Source organism: Salmo trutta, chromosome 15, assembly GCF_901001165.1.
Source record: "Salmo trutta chromosome 15, fSalTru1.1, whole genome shotgun sequence".
Taxonomy (NCBI): Eukaryota; Metazoa; Chordata; class Actinopteri; order Salmoniformes; family Salmonidae; genus Salmo; species Salmo trutta.
In genome coordinates, this window is record NC_042971.1 from 60,793,540 (window position 1) to 60,814,088 (window position 20,549).

A 20,549-nucleotide genomic window follows, 5' to 3' on the forward strand; every position below is an offset into this window, starting at 1 on the left:
TGATGGGAGCCCTAGCCTGTATTACAGTGCTGGTGTTGGGAGTAGTGACACTGCATTCTTTATCCTCTTTCTCTCCTCTCCCTTAGCGGTTTTAAATCTCATGTGGAAGAATGAATCCCATAACATAAGATCTGTTTACAGGAGATCCCCACTCCCTGGAATGACCCCCCCCCCCCCCCCAATTATAACAAACCGCTAAAGTATGTTTTAAATGTATTAGTTATTTCTGTCCCTCAGGGATGATGCAAATCCATGTTGTTTTTTTTTTGTTTTTTTTTTTTTTGTTTGTTTTTTTTGTTATATAAAGCAATATACTGTAAGCCAATGTCCCCACTTAGCACGTTTTTAATAATCTGTGTGTATATTTTCTCCTCCCAGGGACGATGCATGTCTCTCTGGCTGAAGCTCTGGAGGTGCGAGGAGGTCCCCTTCAGGAGGAAGAGGTCTGGGCTGTCCTCAGTCAGAGTGCCGAGAGCCTCCAAGAGCTATTCAGAAGAGGTACGTTGATATAGCAGCCAGAAGAGGACTGGCCACCCCTCATAGCCTGGTTCCTCTCTAGGTTTCTTCCTAGGTTCTAGCCTTTCTAGGGAGTTTTTCCTAGCCACCGTGCTTCTACACCTGCATTGCTTGCTGTTTTGGGGTTTTAGCCTGGGTTTCTCTACAGCACTTTGAGACATCAGCTGATATAAGAAGTGCTTTATAAATAAATATGATTGATTACAGTAATCACAAGATTCATCAAAGTGTCAGTACCCCCTGAGACCAGCCTGTTGAGCATAAAGCGAGTCTGACATTATTCAGTGAAGCTACTGCAGCCACGACATATCGCTAGGTAACCAGAGTTCACTGTGTATACCTTAGGGAGTGAGACTGCTGAGAGCTCGTTGTCCAGACACTTCTGCCAGTGCACACCAGAGAGAGATTCAGAGGTGTGTGTGTGTGTGTGTGTGTGTGTTCGTTGCGTCATCCAGTTCCCCTGGTTTATCTGGTCTGATCGGATGAGTTGAAGCCTTTTATCTTTCTGTCATTCGCTGTTCTTTTTCTTTCTCTCCCTTCTCAGCATAACCATCCTTGTTATGTATCGGTCTCCATTTTGTTTTCCTCACCCCAAACACAAAGCCCACAAAATACCCTCTGTTTTCTTTTGCCTCTCTTTCTATCTCTCTCTAATTTTCATCTCATTTACACATTTCCCAGAAAGTCTATGGTCCTGTTGAGACAGTGACCCAGGATGATGGTTTATTTAAATGACTCATGATTCTTCTCTGCTATGTCTCCATGGCTCCACGGCTCAATGTCTCCATGGCTGTGGTAACTATATATTTTTTATATGCAGTGCATTCAGAAAGTATTAAGACATCTTGACTTTTTCTACATTTTGTTACATTACAGACTTATTCAAAAATGTATTAAATTGTTTTTTTTCCTCATCAATCTACACACTTAACCCATAATGACAAAGCAAAAACAGAATTTTTTCAAATGTATAAAAAAAATGTCAAACTGAAATATCAATCAAATGTATTGATAAAGCCCTTTTTACATCAGCCGATGTCACAAAGTGCTATACAGAAACCCAGCCTAAAACCACAAACAGCAAGCAATGCAGATGTAGAGGCACGGTGGCTAGGAAACACTCCCTAGGAAGAAACCTAGAGTGGAACCAGGCTATGAGGGGTGGCCAGTCCTCTTCTGGCTGTGCCGGGTTGAGATTATAATATGGCCAAGATGTTCATAGATGACCAGCAGGGTCAGATAATAATATGCAGTGGTTGTAGAGGGTACAACAGGTCAGCACCTCAGGAGTAAATGTCAGTTAGCTTTTCATAGCCAATCATTCAGAGTTAGAGACAGCAGGTGTGGTAGAGAGAGTCAAAAACCGCAGGTCCGGGACAAGGTAGCATGTCCGGTGAACAGGTCAGGGTTCCATAGCTGCAGGCAGAACAGTTGAAACTGGAGCAGCAGCACGACCAGGTGGACTTGATATAACATTTACATCAGTATTCAGACCTTTTAATTAGTAGTTTGTTGAAGCACCTTTGGCAGTAATTACAGCCTAGAGTCTTCTTGGGTATGACGCTACCAGCTTTGCACATCTGTATTTGGGGAGTTTCTCCCATTCTTCTCTGCAGGTCCTCTCAAGCTCTGTCAGCGTCGCTGCACAGCTATTATCAGCTCGCCTCAGATGTTAGATGGGTTCAAGTCCAGGCTCTGGCTGGGACACTCAATGACATTCAGAGACTTGTCCCAAAGCCACTCCTGTGTTGTCTTGGCTGTGTGCTTAGGGTTGTTGACCCTTTGGAAGGTAAACCTTCACCCCAGTCTGAGAGCTTTGGAGCAGGTTTTTATCAAGCATCTCTGTACTTTACTCTGTTCATCTTTACATTTACGTCATTTAGCAGACGCTCTTATCCAGAGCGGCTTACAAATTGGTGCATTCACCTTTCCCTCATTCATCTTTCCCTCGATCCTGACTAGTCTCCCAGTCCCTGCCATTGAAAAACCTCCCCACAGCATGATGCTGCCACTACCATGCTTCACTGTAGGGATGGTGCCAGGTTTCATCCATTTGTCATGCTTGGCATTCAGGCCAAAGAGTTCAATTTTGGTTTCGTCAAACCAGACAATCTTGTTTTTCATGGTCTGAGAGTCCTGTAGGTGCCTTTTGGCAAACTCCAAGCGGGCTGTCGTGCCTTTTCCTGAGGAGTAGCTACCGTCTGTACACTCTGCCATAAAGGTCTGATTGGTGGAGTGCTTCAGAGATGGTTGGCCTTATGGAAGGTTCTCCCATCTCCATAGAGAAACTCTGGAGCTTTGTCAGTGACCATCGGGTTCTTGGTCACCTCCCTGACGAAGGCCCTTCTCCCCCGATTACTCAGTTTGGCCGGGTGGCCAGTTCCAGGAGGATTCATAGTGGTTACAAACTTCCATTCAAGAATGATGTTCTTGGGAATCTTCTATGCTGCAGAAATGTTTTTGTACTGTTCCCCAGATCTGTGCCTCGGCACAATCCGGTCTCGGGGCTCTACGGACAACTCCTTTGACCTCATAGCTTGGTTTTTGCTCTGACATGCACTGTCAACTGTGGGACCCTAGATAGACAGGTGTGCCTTTCCAAATCATGTCCAATCAGTTGAATTTACCACAGGTGGACTCCAATCAAAAGTTGTAGAAACATCTCAAGGATGATGAATGGAAGCAGGATGCACCTGAGCTCAATTTCGAGTCTCATAGCAAAGGGTCTGAATACTTATGTAAATAAGGTATTTCTGTTATGTTTTCGCTTTGTCATTATGGGGTATTGTGTGTAAATTGAGGATTTTTTTAAATGCATTTTGGAAAAAGGCTTCAACTTAACAAAATGGGGGGGGTGTCTGAATACATTCTGAATGAACTGTAAATGTATTTTATTACATATGTAAGTACAATTTCATCACAATGCATAATACAATTAATAAATTCACACTCCCCCTTTGTTTTATACACACATACTTGCAAAAAAAGCAGTGCATACAATCAGACAAACTATCAACAAAAATATGTATTAATAAACATTTCACTCATTACTTTATTATTATTATTATTATGATTATGATTTGGATGTGGGAATGCTAGATGTCTCCTTTTGATGTGAAGTAAAATCTTGTCCAAAGGGATCTAGCTTCAATGAACAGAAATATAAACGCAATAATTTGAAAGATTTTTAATGAGTTTATATAAGGAAGTAATTAAATAAATGAATTGGGCCATAAACTATGGATTTCACATGACTGGGAATAAAGATGTACATCTGTTGTTCACAGATACCTTAGTAAAAAGGTAGGGGCATGGATCAGAAAACCAGTCAGTATCTTGTGTGACCAACATTTGCCTCATGCAGGGTGACACATCTCCTTCGCATAGAGTTGATCAGGCTGTTGATTTTGGAATGTTGTCCCACTCCTCTTCAATGGCTGTGCGAAGTTGCTGGAGATTGGCGGGAACTGATGATGCTGTCATGCATGTCGATCCAGAGCATCCCAAACATGCTCAATGGGTGACATGTCTGGTGAGTATGCAGGCCATGGAAGAACTGGGACATTTTCAGCTTCCAGGAATTGTGTACAGATCCTTGCGACATGGGGCTGTGTATTATCATGCTGAAACATGAGGTGATGGTGGCGTGGATGAATGGCACGACAATGGTCCTCAAGATCTCGTCACGGTATCTCTGTGCATTCAAATCGCCATCAATAAAATGAAATTGTGTTTTTTGTTCGTAGCTTATGCCTGCCCATACCATAACCCCACCGCCATCATGTGGCACTCTGTTCACAACGTTGACATCGGCAAACCGCTCACCCACGCAACGCCATCGCTTGAAGCTGGGATTCATCCTTGAAGAGCACACTTCTCCAGCATGCCAGTGGCCATCAAAGGTCAGCATTTGCCAACTGACGTCAGTTACAACACCAAACTGCAGTCAGGTCAACACCCTGGTGAGGACGACAAGCACACAGATGAGCTTACCTGAGACAGTTTCTTACAGTTTCATCAGCAGTCCGGGTGGCTGGTCTGACGATCCCGCAGGCGAAGAAGCCGGATGTGGAGGTCCTGGGCTGACGTGGTTACGGTTGTGAGTCCAGTTAGACGTACTGCCAAATTCTCTCAAAACTACGTTGGTGGCTTATGGTAGAGAAGTGAACATTCAAATCTCTGGCTACATCTCTGGTGGACATTCCTGCAGTCAGCATGCCAATTGCACGCTCCTTCAACTTGAGACATCTGTGGCGTTGTGTTGTGACACAACTGTACATTTTAGTGGCATTTTATTGTCCCCCAGCACAAGGTGCGCCTGTGCAATGATCATGCTGTTGAATCAGCTTCTTGATATGCCACACCTGTCAGGTGGATGGATCATTTTGGCAAAGGAGAAATGCTCACTAACAGGGATGTAAACAAAAAAAATCACAAATTTGAGAGGAATAAGCTTTTTGCACATATGGAACATTTCTGGGATTTTATTTCAGATCATGGGACCAACACTTTACATGTTGCGTTTATATTTTTGTTCAGGGTATATATTTTTGTTCAGTGTATATATTTCATTTATCCGGAGTGTTAAAGTAGGGGGGATGATCTGATTTCAAGAATGTTAGACATTTCTTTGCCGCAAGTGGAGACGGATCAATATATTGATTTCATGGATCTAGTCCCAAACAGAAACAAGCTAGGCATGAGGGATATAAATCTGTTAACTTTCTGAAATTGTGTTGATTACTGATTCCCAAAACATTGAATTAAGATTCCATGTCCACAAACGTGATTAATAAGTACCCTTTTTGCCTCTTACAGCGCCAACAAAGGAAAGACCTTTCGGCATTCATTCTCGCTTTCTGCAGCGTTGCATCATGCTTTGATTCCACACACCCCTCTGATCCTGTGTTACTTTGACCATGCTTTCTACCATGTCTCTGCTGTCTCCTACTGTCTCTCCTCTCTCGTCTTCTCTGCCGTCTCCTCTTCATTCAGCTTTTCCTGGTTGTCCCTCAGTCTCTCTCCTCTACCATCTGTCCTCTATCGTCTCCTACCTCCTCTTCATTCAGCTTTTCCTGGTTGTCCCTCAGTCTCTCTCCTCTACCATCTGTCCTCTATCGTCTCCTACCTCCTCTTTATTCAGCTTTTCCTGGTTGTCCCTCAGTCTCTCTCCTCTACCATCTGTCCTCTATCGTCTCCTACCTCCTCTTTATTCAGCTTTTCCTGGTTGTCCCTCAGTCTCTGAATATCTGTTGCATTTGTTTTTGAAAATGTACCTTATTTGATAAATAAATAAGCTAAAATACAACAGTTTGGTTGAGAGCCAGCTTAATGCAGAACTGACGAGTGTCAGTAACTGGCTCAGACAACAAGCTGTCTCTTCATTTGGGGAAAACGGGGTCCCCTTTATTTGGCTTTAAGCTCAGGCTAGGTAGATCATCAGGTGTTAGTCACGGTTGGTGACACAGCAGTTAAATAGTTAGGCTGTGAACAAGACAGGTTCCCGACAGGGGAGTAATTGCCAAGGTCAACCAGAAAGTGAAGTTTCTAGTCAAAAAGGCCACATTTCTAGAGAGAAAGGGACCTTGAAAACACTTGCAGCAGTGTTCGTGCAGCCTCACTTTGACTGCGTGGTACAGAAGCTCCCATTTGTTCATTTAAGAACGAGCTACAGGCAGCTCAGACTAATGTCAAGGGTCATTCTGAATCTTCTCCCTCGGGCTCTTGTTGGCCCTTCTCAGCTCAGTGAACTACGGTGGCTATCAGTTGATGAAAGAGTCATTCAGCTGATGCTTGGATTAGACCATGAAATCGTGCTTGGTACAGTCCCCCAGTATCTGAAGAGCTGTCTTACTACTGTTAGGGACTGTCATTCCTACACCACGAGAGGCAGTGCTACAAATTTTGTGCCATGTCGATTCAAGTACGGTACGGGCCAGAACACGTTTTTATATGTGGCAGTGGTGGAGTGGAAAAAACTCCATGGCTGAGAAACTGTTTCTGCCAGTCTTTTGGTTCAAACACTCCTGCAAGGCTTGGTTATTGTTGAGATGGCATCCTAGCCAAGTGTAAAGCCACTCTGCACTAATACATACATACATACATACATACATACATACATGCATGCATGCATACATACATACATACATACAGTTGAAGTCGGAAGTTTACATACACCTTACCAAATACATTTAAACTCAGTTTTTCACAATTCCTGACATTTAATCCTAGTAAAAATTCCCTGTCTTAGGTCAGTTAGGATCACCACTTTATTTTAAGAATGTGAAATGTCAGAATAATAGAGTGATTTATTTCAGCTTTTATTTCTTTCATCACATTCCCAGTGGGTCAGAAGTTTACATACACTCAATTAGTATTTGGTAGCATTGCCTTTAAATTGTTTAACTTGGGTCAAACAATTCGGGTAGCCTTCCACAAGCTTCCCACAATAAGTTGGGTGAATTTTGGCCCATTCCTCCTGACAGAGCTGGTGTAACTGAGTCAGGTTTGTAGGCCTTGCTCACACACACTTTTTCAGTTCTACCCACACATTTGTTTTTGAGGTCAGGGCTTTGTGATGGCCACTCCAATACCTTGACTTTGTTGTCCTTAAGCCATTTTGCCACAACTTTGGAAGTATGCTTGGGGGTCATTGTCCATTTGGAAGACCCATTTGCGACCAAGCTTTAACTTCCTGACTGATGTCTTAAGATGTTGCTTCAATATATCCACAATTTTACTTCCTCATGATGCCATCTATTTTGTGAAGTACACCAGTCCCTCCTGCAGCAAAGCACCCCCACAAAATGATGCTGCCACCCCTGTGCTTCACGGTTGGGATGGTGTTCTTCAGCTTGCAAGCATCCCCATTTTTCCTCCAAATCAAATTTATTTATATAGCCCTTCTTACATCAGCTGATATCTCAAAGTGCTGTACAGAAACCCAGCCTAAAACCCCAAACAGCAAGCAATGCTGGTGTAGAAGCACGGTGGCTAGGAAAAACTCCCTAGAAAGGCCAAAACCTAGGAAGAAACCTAGAGAGGAACCAGGCTATGAGGGGTGGCCAGTCCTCTTCTGGCTGTGCCGGGTGGAGATTATAACAGCACGTGGCCTAGATGTTCAAATGTTCATAAATGACCAGCATGGTCAAATAATAATAATCAAAACATAATGATGGTAATTATGACCAAACAGTTCTATTTTTGTTTCAACAGACCATAGGACATTTCTCCAAAAAGTACAATCTTTGTCCCCATGTGCAGTTGCAATCCGTAGTCTGGCTTTTTTATGGCAGTTCTGGAGCAGTGGCTTCTTCCTTGCTGAGCGTCCTTTCAGGTTATGTCGATATAGGACTCGTTTTACTGTGGATATAGATACTTTTGTACCCGTTTCCTCCAGCATCTTCACAAGGTCCTTTGCTACTGTTCTGGGATTGACTTGCACTTTTCGCACCAAAGTAAGTTCATCTCTAGGAGACAGAACGCGTCTCCTTCCTGGGCGGCATGACAGCTGCGTGGTCCCATGCTGTTTATACTTGTGTACTATTGTTTGTACAGATGAACGTGGTACCTTCAGGCGTTTGGAAATTGCTCCCAAGGATGAAGTAGACAGGTCTACATTTTTTTTCTGAGTTCTTGGCTGATTTCTTTAGATTTTCCCATGATGTCAAGCAAAGAGCCACTGAGTGTGAAGGTAGGCCTTGAAATACATCCACAGGTACACCTCCAATTGACTCAAATGGCGTCAAGTAGCTTATCAGACGTTTCTAAAGACATGACATCATTTTCTGAAATTTTCCAAGCTGTTTAAAGGCACAGTCAACTTAGTGTATGTAAACTTCTGACCCACTGGAATTGTCATACAGTGAAATAATCTGTCTGTAAACAATTGTTGGAAAAATTACTTGTCATGCACAAAGTAGTTGTCCTAACCAACTTGCCAAACTATAGTTTGTTAACAAAAAATGTGTGGTCATTAAAATGACTTTTAATGACTCCAACCTAAGTGTATGTAAACTTCTGACTTCAACTGTGTGTGTGTGTGTGTGTGTGTGTGTGTGTGTGTGTGTGTGTGTGTGTATTTTTTAAATTAAATATGTGCACGTTGTGTGTGATTGCGTGCATATCAGAGTGCCCATGTCACTTTTGTGTTTGTGCCACTAACCTAGCAAAAGAGGACAACAAATGCTGGACAAATGACATGTGTTTCAGTACGTCATGAAGATGCAGTATGTAGCTACCTAAAGGTTTTGTGACTATTCCTTTAACCGATTGGTAGGCTCACGAGTCAAGGGACTTAACCACCTACTCCTCTTAAAACTTGTTTTATTTTATTAGTTTTAGTTTTATAATATGTGAGCCAATAAGCCTACTGTTTGGTGTGAGATAAATCATAGCAGATGTCAAACAGAATATGTCATACTTCTAATGCCCGGTCAAAATATAAACACACACTTTCTTCCAAACCACAGCGATCCTGCCTCTAGCTAAGTTAGCTCGTTACCTCACTTAATGTGGAAATATTTGTCTTTGGCATTCTAAGCTCTGGATGCATCTCAGTTGGTTCCCCATATAGTGCACTGAGCACTATTGGCACTGGTCAAAAAGAGTACACTATATAAGGAGTAGGGTGGGATTTTAGACTTTGTTAGCGCTAAGTCTGTTAGCGCTAAGTCTATTAGCGCTTCCATATGATGGTTTGGCATTCCTAACAATGGAACTGCTCTTGAGCATTTCAGCCTTTTACATTTTTTTTTTTTTTTTTTAGTTTAATTGAGTTCTGTGATTTGAGGCTCTCGATCCATTTTTGATTTATGAACATATTTAAACGTGAATCCATTAAGACTTTACTTACTGGACTTCTTCATATTAGCTGTTAAGGGAGTAAAGTTGCCTCAACAGTGCATCTCCACTGAACCGTGTTTTATTTACTTCATTCTAGGTGGTTCTTTGCCTTCTCTTCCTTCGTTAGTCCTTCAATGAAAACAATGTAGCCTATATTTTGTAGTGTGACGTTCAAGGAAATGTGTGGCGGATTTGACTTATAGAAATATGATTAATTATATTTTTCTATTGATTGACTAATTTGTCATCTCCAGCAAGTTGCCTATTGAGCTTTGTGAGATGTTCCACAATACAAGCTGCTGGTACCTCAGCCTGCACAACCCCAGTGTTCAACAGATAAGGATAGGGGGGTTGTGGTGCTGGCCAACAGACTTTCATACAAAGGATGCTTTATTTTCCACTGCCTGTTGTCTGTATTGACAACATGGAGGTTCAAAGGGCTCTGCTGCCTTTGGTCGGTCGGTCTCTCGGGGCCGTGGTGGGTCGGTCTCTCGGCCGTGGTGGGTCAGTCTCTCGGGGCCGTGGTGGGTCGGTCTCTCGGGGCCGTGGTGGGTCGGTCTCTCGGGGCCGTGGTGGGTCGGTCTCTCGGGGCCGTGGTGGGTCGGTCTCGGGGCCGTGGGTCGGTCGGTCTCTCGGGCCGTGGTGGGTCGGTCGGTCTCTCGGGCCGTGGTGGGTCGGTCGGTCTCTCGGGCCGTGGTGGGTCGGTCGGTCTCTCGGGCCGTGGTGGGTCGGTCGGTCTCTCGGGCCGTGGTGGGTCGGTCGGTCTCTCGGGCCGTGGTGGGTCGGTCGGTCTCTCGGGCCGTGGTGGGTCGGTCGGTCTCTCGGGCCGTGGTGGGTCGGTCGGTCTCTCGGGCCGTGGTGGGTCGGTCGGTCTCTCGGGCCGTGGTGGGTCGGTCGGTCTCTCGGGCCGTGGTGGGTCGGTCTCTCGGGGCCGTGGTGGGTCGGTCTCTCGGGTCCGTGGTGGGTCGGTCTCTCGGGCCGTGGTGGGTCGGTCTCTCGGGCCGTGGTGGGTCGGTCTCTCGGGCCGTGGTGGGTCGGTCTCTCGGGCCGTGGTGGGTCGGTCTCTCGGGGCCGTGGTGGGTCGGTCTCTCGGGGCCGTGGTGGGTCGGTCTCTCGGGGCCGTGGTGGGTCGGTCTCTCGGGGCCGTGGTGGGTAGGTCTCTCGGGGCCGTGGTGGGTCGGTCTCTCGGGGCCGTGGTGGGTCGGTCTCTCGGGCCGTGGTGGGTCGGTCTCTCGGGGCGTGGTGGGTCGGTCTCGGGGGCGTGGTGGGTCGGTCTCTCGGGGCCGTGGTGGGTCGGTCTCTCGGGGCCGTGGTGGGTCGGTCTCTCGGGGCCGTGGTGGGTCGGTCTCTCGGGGCCGTGGTGGGTCGGTCTCTCGGGGCCGTGGTGGGTCGGTCGGTCTCTCGGGCCGTGGGTCGGTCGGTCTGTCTTGTGTGTCAGCCAGCCTTTTTGACCACATACTGGTCATCTATGCAAAGATCCTTGATATCATCATCAGACCGGTACCTGTAGAAAGACAGAGATAGGAGACTCTGTGTAGATTGTCTGCGTCACTAGGGTCAGAGGACAATACCCAGCTTCTGTCATATGATCCTCGAAGTAGGGTTGTACAATTCCGGTAACTTTTCCAAACTAAGGTTTTCAAAGAAATCCCAGTTGGAGGATTCTGTTCCTGATTTCCAGGAATCCTCCTACAGGAAACAGACAGTCTCCTTCCTCCCTCTTTGACTCAGGCCTGCCCAGTGTGGTTATTGTGTAATTGGCCTGTACCTTCAGGGTGGTGAGGTGATAGTCGGGCATGCGACTTCAGAATGCTACTGTCCTTCGTTAATGAATGTGAAATGTAGCCTTGGTCTAGGCCCCTCATGCATGAAGAAGTATTTCCCTTATTTTCTCTACTTTTTGCATATTTTAGTCACTGAATGTTATCAGATCTTCAACCAAAACCTATTTTTAAAGGGAACCTGAGTGAACAAATGAGTCCAACATATGGATACTCCCCATGTATTTAGTAAACCGTTATGCAACACCCAATGCCCCTGTGTGAAAAATGAATTTGTTTCCTTACACTCAATAACTGGTTGTGCCACCTTTTAGCTGCAATGACTCCAACCAAACACTTCCTGTAGTTGTTGATCAGTATCTCCCATATAGGGATGGGCATTTGACCTTTTTTGACTGTTCCAAGTACTTGCATGATTTTTTTCCCCCCCGGTACTCAAATAAAAAAATAGCTATTTTTAGAACAAAGGCTGTACTGGGAAAAAATTTGCACATTTAGCCTTATGCTAACAGTGGTGTGTGTGTGTGTGTGTGTGTGTGTGTGTGTGTGTGTCGAACATTTCATTTCAAAATCATGTGCATTAACATGGGGTTGGTCCCCCCTTTGCTGCTCTAACAGCCTCCACTCTTCTGGGAAGGCTTTCCACTAGATGTTGGAACATTGCTGCAGGGACATTCAGCCATGAGCATTAGTGAGATCGGGCCTGATGTTGAGGTCAGAGCTCTGTGCAGGCTAGTCAAGTTCTTCCACACGGGTCTTGACAAACCATTTCTGTATGGACCTTTGTTTTACGGGTGTGGCTGAAATGGCCGAATCCACTCATTTGAAGGAATGTCCACATACGTACGTGTGTGTGTGCAGTACCAGTCAAAAGTTTGGTCACAACTACTCATTCAAGCGTTTTTCTTTATTTTTACTATTTTCTACATTGCAGAATAATAGTGAGAACATCAAAACTGTGAAATAACACCTATGGAATCATGTAGTAACCAAAAAAAGTCACAGCAAATGTAATTAGTTTTACAGTATTTGAAAAGAGATGTGATTTCTGGTAGAAGATGGAGTTTTGACGTCAGTTTGAGTGGTGGGCTACTCATACCTATCTCTACTCTGGATATATTTTGGCCCACTATTCCATGCAGAACTGGTTTAACTCAGTGACATTTATGGATTTTCCAGCATTAACTGCTTGTTTCAGGTCCTGCCACATGACTAGGCCATTCCAGAACTTTTTTAAATGTTGCTTTTCAGATGTAAACTTGCTTGTGTCTTTTGGATCATGGTCTTGTTGCATCACCCAGCTGGGCTTTAGCTCACGGACGGATGGCTTGACATTCTGCTTGTAGAATTCTCAGATTTTTTTCTGGGCAGAATTCATGGTTCATTCAATGATGGCATGTTGTCCAGATCCCAAGGCAGCAAAGCATCCCCACACCATGATACTAACACCACCATGCTTGACCATTGATTGGAGGTTCTTACTGCGGAATGCAGTGTTTGGTTTTTGCCAGACATAACAGGACCCATGTCGTCCAAATTGTGACCTCATGTGCATGGTTATAGAATGCTGAGTGAATGAGAACCATATGTAATTGAAGTAACTTCTTACTACAATGGTCCAGAACGTTCCCCTACCACCAAAACGAGCAACTATCCGCATTGAGATTGCATGCTCTACTGTGTCCTTGGTTAGTTGATGGGAATGCAATGGAATGTTTATTAGCCAATCGGAATCCTGTGCATGTCAACCATGTCCAAAAAAACCTTCATTTTCTACATGTAATCATACATGAGCATACCAAACATTAGCAACATCTTCCTAATATGGAGTAACACCCCCCCCCCACCCCCCCCTGCCCTCAGATTCTGGCCTGCTTCCAACAGTTGTGCCAAGTTGGCTGGATGACCTTCGGGTGGTTGACCATTCTTGATACACACAAAACTGTTGCGTGTGAAAAACCCAGCAGTGTTGCAGTTCTTGACACAAACAAGTGCGCCTGGCACCTACTACCATACCCCGTTCAAAGGCACATAAATCTTTTGTTTTGCCCAATCACCCTCTTAAAGATCCTTCTTTAACCTGTCTCCTCCCCTTCATCTACACTGAAGTGGATTTAACAAGGGACATCAATAAGGGATCATCGCTTTCACCTGGATTCACCTGGTCAGTCTGTTCATGGAAAGGGTGTCCTTTTAATGTTTTGTCGTGCATGTACAGCGCCTTCAGAAAGTATTCATACCCCTTGACTTACTTCACATTTTGTTACAGCCTGAATTAAAAATGGATTAAATAAAAAAACTTACCCATCTACACAATACATAATGACAAAGTGAAAACATTTTTTTTGACAAATGTATTAAATGAAATACAGAAATATCTAATTTACATAAGTATTCACACCCCTGAGTCAATATTTTTATAGAAGCACCTTTGGCAGCGATTACAGCTGTGACACGGAACCCAAACCGGCTGCGCGCGTGTGCGCCATCGTGCATAAATGTATTTTGTCCCCACACCAAACGCGATCACGGCACGCAGGTTAAAGTATCAAAACAAACTCTGAACCAATTATTATATTAATTTGGGGGCAGGTCGAAAAGCATTAAACTTTTATGGCTAGTTAGCTTGCACTTGCTAGCTAATTTGTCCTGGGATACAAACATTGAGTTATTTTACCTGAAATGCACAAGGTCCTCTACTCCGCCAATTAATCCACAGAAAACGGTCAACCGAATTGTTTCTAGTCATCTCTCTTCCTTTTAGGCTTTTCTCTTTACTTTATATTGCGATTGGCAACTTTCATAAATTAGGTGCATTACTGCCACTGACCTCGTTCGTCTTTCAGTCACCCACGTGGGTATAACCAATGAGATGGCACGTGGGTACCTGCTTCTATAAACCAATGAGGAGATGGGAGTGGCAGGACTTGCAGCGCGATCTGTGTCAGAAATAGAACTGATTTTCTATTTTAGCCCTTGGCAACGCAGACGCGTGTTGGTGCAATAATTGAATTACATGGGTTTCTAAATTTATTTTGCAACACGAGTACACGCAACGCGAGCGGTGTGGTCAGCCTGTAAGTCTCTATGAGCGCTGCACACCTGGATTGTACAACATTTGCCCATTTTCTATGATTTAAATTCTTCAAGCTCTGTCAAGTTATTTGTTGATCATTGCTAGACAGCTTTTTTCAAGGCTTGCCATCGATCTTTAAGTCAACTGTAATTAAGTCACTAAAGAACATTCAATGTCGTCTTGGTAAGCATCTCCAGTGTAGATTTGGCCTTGTGTTTTAGGTTATTGTCCTGCTGAAAGGTGAATTAATCTTCCAGTGTCTGGTGGAAAGCAGACTGGACCAGGTTTTCCTCTAGGATTTTGTGCATATTCCGTCTCTTTTAATCCTAAAAACCTCTAGTCCTTGCGGTTGACGATCATACCCATAACATGATGCAGCCACCACCATGCTTGAAAATATGAAGTGGTACTCATTGATGTATTGGATTTCCCCCAAACATAACACTTTATCAGGACAAGAAGTTCATTTCCTTGCCTCATTCTTTGCAGTATTATTTAAGTGCCTTGTTGCAAACATGATGCATGTTTTGGAATATTATTTTTTTCACTCTGTCATTTATGTTAGTTGACGTAACTACAATGTTGATCCATCCTCAGTTTTCTCCTGTTTTTTATTGTCACCTCATGGTCAAATCCCTGAGCAGTTTCCTTCCTCACCGGCAACTAAGTAAGGAAAGACACCTGTATCTTTGTAGTGACTGGGTGTATTGATACACAATCCAAAGCCTAATTAATAACTTCACCATGCTCAAAGGGATATTCAGCATCTGTTTTTATTAGTTTTTTTGTTATTTTTACACATCTACCAATCGGTGCCCTTTGTAAGGCATTGAAAAACCTCCCTGGTCTTTGTGGTTGAATGTTTGCTTGAAATTCATTGCTCTCCTGAGGGACCTTGGTTATCTGTATGTATGAGGTACAGAGACTGGGTAGTTATTAAACAAATCATGTTAACCACTATTATTGAACATGGAATGAGTTAAGCAAAATTACACTTTGACATTATGGGGTATTTTGTGTGTGTGTGTGTGTGTGTCGATCTGTGACAATCTTAATTTTAATACATTTTACATTCAGGCTGTGTAACAACAAAATGTAGAAAAGTGAAGGGGTGTGAATACTTTTTGAAGGGTGTGTTTGACTGCGATTTTTATTTGCTTGTAGTCCTCTATATTCTTGTATACCAGTGCCCTACTTTTACTAACAGATTCATCAAGTTTTTTGTTTTTGTGGAAATAAACCAATTGATTGCAGGTGTTACTACCACTAGACTAGAGGGTACAAGTAGAGGCCTTAGTTCAACCCAGCCCCCATATTATTCCTAGTCAGGAATGTGTCCTGCTCTGAGACGAACTAAAGAAATGATACCCACTGTCTATATCCCAAATGGCTCACTATGACGTGCTCTACTTTTGACCAGTCACAATTACCTTTTTTTCCAAAGGAAGTGCACTACATAGGGAACACGGCACTATTCTGTTTACAAACTTATGGCTGTGACAGAGCAACACTGTCTGTCCAAACACTAAACCTTCACCTCCAGGGAGGCCATATATAGCCTACTTTGTGTAAAATAGTAGTTTGTTTGTTTATTAGTTACCTACAGATTTTGTTAGCTGCCATGTTTGTGTGAATGGAGTTGTTTAACTAGGTTAAGTAATGTGTTGGGTTTTTTGAGTGATTTTAAGTGTCTTTTCTGCTTATCACTTCAATTCTAGACAGTATGATCTAAAAATGAAAAGGTCTTGTGGTGATACCAAGTGCCCTCAAAGCTTGTTTAGTTTGTGCGATTTTTAAAAACGGATAGCTGGCTAGCATGATACTGTACAGTTTGCTGCCTGCTGCTATTTTTAGAGAGCTATTTACTCTCTGGCCTGGCCCTCTGCCTCATCATTTGAGTCCCAAACCCTGATAACAAAGCTTATCTGATGGTGCTGCCTGACTGGAGTAGTTGAAGCCTGCATCCAAAATGGTACACTAACTATATATAGTGCCCTTCTTTCAACCAGGGCCCCTGTGGCTCAGTTGGCTTGCAACATCAGGGTTGTGGGTTCGATTCCCATGGGGGACTAGTGTGAAAATGTATGCACTCACTACCGTAATTTGCTTTGGATAAGAACGTCAGCTAAATGACTAAAATGTCAATGTCAAGTATATAGGGAATAGGGTGTCTTACTGTGGGGTCTCCTTCAAGTGCGTTGAGTGTTTGGGTTGTTGGGCTGCCTTTTTTGTCACTTTGTTGAATTTGATCAATTATGAGTGTGGCCTTAACTCAACTGTTTATGATGGTAAGGATAGGGATTGGAGTTGTACATAGATTTTCTTGAGTAAAATGACTTACAATGGCATCTAGATTTTCCAGTGAGGTCTTTGCAAGACGGTCAAAAATAATTCAACAGGAAACATCCTATTTACTTTGTGGATTCCGGTCTTTGAAAAAATGTTGTACTTCATAACCTTTTTTTAATTTTTTTTATTCTCTTCCTCTCGGAGGAGCAAAATATCCGTCCGTCAAAGAAAGGAATTTTGCAGTGCAGCTCTAACATTCCTTTGTATATTATTAAGAGGTTAGTTCAGTGTAACTCCTGAGTGTTGCTTTGTAGGAAAGGAGAATTACTCCATTTCTGTGAGGGACCATTTCTCTCTGTCACACCTTTCAAACCAAGAGGTTTTTTTTTTTCAACTTGAGCATCCTAACGACATCCCGTGTGACTCAGTTGGTAGAGCATGGTGTTTGCAACGCCAGGGTTGTGGGTTCGATTCCCACGAGGGACCAGTACGAACAAAAATGTTTTTTTTATGCATTCACTACTGTAAGTCGCTCTGGATAAGAGCGTCTGCTAAATGACTAAAATGTAAATGTATATCTGAAAGGCATTGGCGGCGAGTCTCTACTTTTTATTTCCGACATGCGACCTAGTCATGATTGCGGTAAAGTTCTGCCTACGGCTTAGTATGAAATGTAGCTGTAATGCTGAGGCTCTTAAGTTCTTGATGGTTGCTAGGCGGCAGCGGTTAACCATCCTCCTGGCATTTCTAAACTTTGGCTAGCTAAGCTCATGCGCAGAAACACGTCTTCAGGTGTAACGGTCATCTCATGCCGAACTGCGGATGTGCAAACTAAAGGCTTTAGTTTTCATTTTCGTCAATAAAAATGTACTTTCACGAAGTTGGAGTAATAACGGGACTTAATAATAATAATGAATTTCCCAAAACATTCTTTCCTACTGACCCCCATTGTAAAACAGGCAGCTTCCTTGTTGAACATTTTTGCAGTGTTTCCTCTGGGAAAAATGTGTTCATTTTGGAGTAGAATGTACTTTTAAAAAGTCACTAGAACTGAGCTTCTCAGTCCTTCTATATAAAAAAATTATCCGGGGGAGGACCCCGGACCCCCAAAACAAGGAGGGGAAGGACGTCTCCTTTAACAACCCCCCCTTGTTTCCGGGGTCCCGGATTCTTCCCCGGATCACTTTTCTGTAGAAGGACTTTCTACTCCAAAATGAATGAAAATAAAATGTAAATAATTTCCACCTCCCAGAAATCAGCCTAATAACATATTGGTAAAGTTATGTAAAAAAAATAAAGGTTTCAACATATTGGCTATAAATAAATAGGCTGAAGCATGGGGTTGCCGATCTGCATTTACCCTACTGGGCTAATTATTAGCTAGATCCCAAATGTAATCATTTTAACTACTTTGTATTCTATTGATGAATTTTATGCCCCCCAAAAAACATGCATAAACAGTGAGTGATATGTGGGCCTACCTGTTAGGGTAATTTGGGGTAACATGCTACCTGCCTGTACTTCTCACTTCATGTCACTGTTTTTTCTCCCAACACTTTCCCTGGTTGCCACTACTCAAAAAATGTCATCGGTCTCATCGCAATTTAAGTCACTCCCTCAAAAATAATTGAGTTTTGGTGGCGTGTTACCCTACAATTGACCTGTGTTAGATTTTGCCCCTCTCTCCTCTATGCAGTCATGGTGAATTGCTGAGTGGTAATGTGCTTTAACCATGACACTACTAGAAACTCCGTTTAAAATGGTGCAGTTAGTGCATATTTAGGAATTGACAAATAAAGTAGGAATGGAATGCTGGGAACAACTCTTTTTAACAAAGGGCATTTTAAAACGGCTGAAAGAATTGTTGTGCATTGACTGCTTGTCAGAATGCAGGTTTCCCTCCCTATGGCACTCGTTACTTGAATGCTCCTCGAGAGTAATGTTTCTCTCTGAGGACACAACGAGCAGACTGGGTAAATAGGTTCAACTGTTGTACCATGGGGTTATCTGACTTTTCTCTGTACATTACTCATTTTGTTGTCAGAGGAGAAGTAAACGTGGACTGTTCTAGCGTCTTCAAACTGCGCCTTGATGGAAATGTTAAAATCTTTTTGGCATGGCGGCAGTGATTTTGCCTTAGCTCAGTGCCACAGTTGAATGAGTGCAGTGGAAACGCTGACTGTTTTTTTAAATATATTTATTTATTATTGAGGGTTATTTTGTTTTCATGACTGTCTTCATCCATAACCGTACTAAATCATCATACCTGCAGGATGATTAAAGTCTCAGCTAAAGCAACTGAAGTCCTAACGATTGAGATTCACGATGATGTGCTGTGACTGTTCTATTGAATAAAGATGCTGTGGTCCCCTCTAATCCCATGATGTCTCCCTCCAGACCCCTCTGCCCTGGGCTTCATCATCTCTCCCTGGTCCCTGTTGTTGATGCCCTCAGGCAGCATCTCCTTCACAGACGAGAATGTGACGCAGCAGGACCTGAGGGCCTTCACAGCTCCAGAGGTCCTGGAGGGAGTCACTCTCTCCTCTCTATCAGATATAGAGAAGGTATTTATGATACTGTATATTATTATGTTAGAAGGTGCAGTGGTCAAACAGGGAAATGGTTCCAATTGTTTTCCACCATTTTTTGTTTTTTCCCATAGGGGATTTTAGAAACGTTTAAAATAAGAGCTGTTTTGTGTAGGCTTATCCTGGTGTGACTTTTTGATAACCGTGTAAATCGTTCTGACAAAGGTGACTTTTATCGATTTTTTTTATTATTTATTTTTATATTTTACTCTTGGATTTGTAAATGCTAATGAGCGTCAAAGTAGACATCATGTAAACCTTTCCTGTCTCTCTGCCTCTGTCGTTTCTCTTCGCTCTCTCTCGTTCTCACAGAGAAGATACTGTATTGTTGCAGTAGCAACACATCTGGTTGTGGGGTTGTTGCTTTGTGTATATAAAAAAAACAATCTCAATCAAAAGCATAACAGAGCATGCTAGGGTTGGGCTCAATTCCATTTGTTTACTTCCTGAATTGACTCCAACATACCTCCGATCTCTGGCCAAGAATCACATACCTCAACACACAGCGCTGGACACAGTCAAAAGTGACTATCCACTGTAACTGTATAGGTTAGGCTACAATAAGGTTTCTATTCTCATTTCTAATAGAAATAAATATGATATTACAACGTCCTATGCTTTTCTCTTTTAGCTGCACTATAAATTCCATGCTCTGTATACTTACAGAGAGGACATGGCAATTGTGAGGGGTTTGTGAATCACATTCATAACTCAAGAAATTGTAGTTTTACTCTTTAAGCTGATGGTGAACTCTGACTGTTCCTAAGACATTCAAGGCTATGATGTTGCATTCCTCTAGTTATTCTTTCCTTCACCAAGCCTAACTCTGTTCCTAGGGAGCTTTCCTGCACAATTGTATGGAATGGAAAAGGTTTGGATCTAGTCGCTTAGTTTCAGACGGGAACAAAGGGTCAGAATATTGTCAGATGAGAGCTGTTTTTTTTTCAACTACAGCTGCTAACTTTTTTTTTGTGTCTAAATGATTGGAACCACTTATCCTGTTTTTTTTTTTTTTCATTCATTTTTCACAGATGCACATGTACTCCCTTGGAATGACCTTGTTTTGGGGAGCTGACTATGAGGTTCCACAGAGTCAGGTACAGCGGCAACATTCATAATCCATAGATAATCCATAGATGATATATTCACAAGTTACAAACGGATCAACAATCATGTTTTTTTTATTTTATTTGCAGAAATGATGTTTTATGTATACTTCTCCTCCCGTGTAAGTGTTCATTAACCCCTCTGTGATGTCTTTCTCAGCCGATGAAGCTGGGTGAGCACCTGAACAGTATTCTCCTCAACATGTGTGACGACACCACCCTGAGCCGTATGTCTGTTCTCACCGTAATGGACGCCTGCAGCACACACATCACAAATTCTAGCTGCGAACCCTCCTTCACACACATCAGAAAGCTGGTCCGACTGGTGCTGGGCAGCCTCTCCCAGGTA

The 20,549-nt window shown here is 43.2% G+C and overlaps 1 protein-coding gene across 5 annotated transcripts in view; it reads left to right on the forward strand.

Annotated features, from left to right (window-relative positions):
- Window positions 1-20,549, forward strand: part of ptpn13 (protein tyrosine phosphatase non-receptor type 13) — a 149,915-nt gene that overhangs the window by 25,482 nt on the left and 103,884 nt on the right. For all 5 annotated transcript variants that reach the window (XM_029692418.1, XM_029692414.1, XM_029692417.1 and 2 more), the window contains 4 exons: window positions 379-498; window positions 18,904-19,070; window positions 20,126-20,191; window positions 20,361-20,546. In XM_029692418.1, the coding sequence (XP_029548278.1) occupies window positions 384-498; window positions 18,904-19,070; window positions 20,126-20,191; window positions 20,361-20,546 (534 nt within the window). In that variant the 5' untranslated portion in view covers window positions 379-383. The remainder of the gene's footprint in view (window positions 1-378; window positions 499-18,903; window positions 19,071-20,125; window positions 20,192-20,360; window positions 20,547-20,549) is intronic.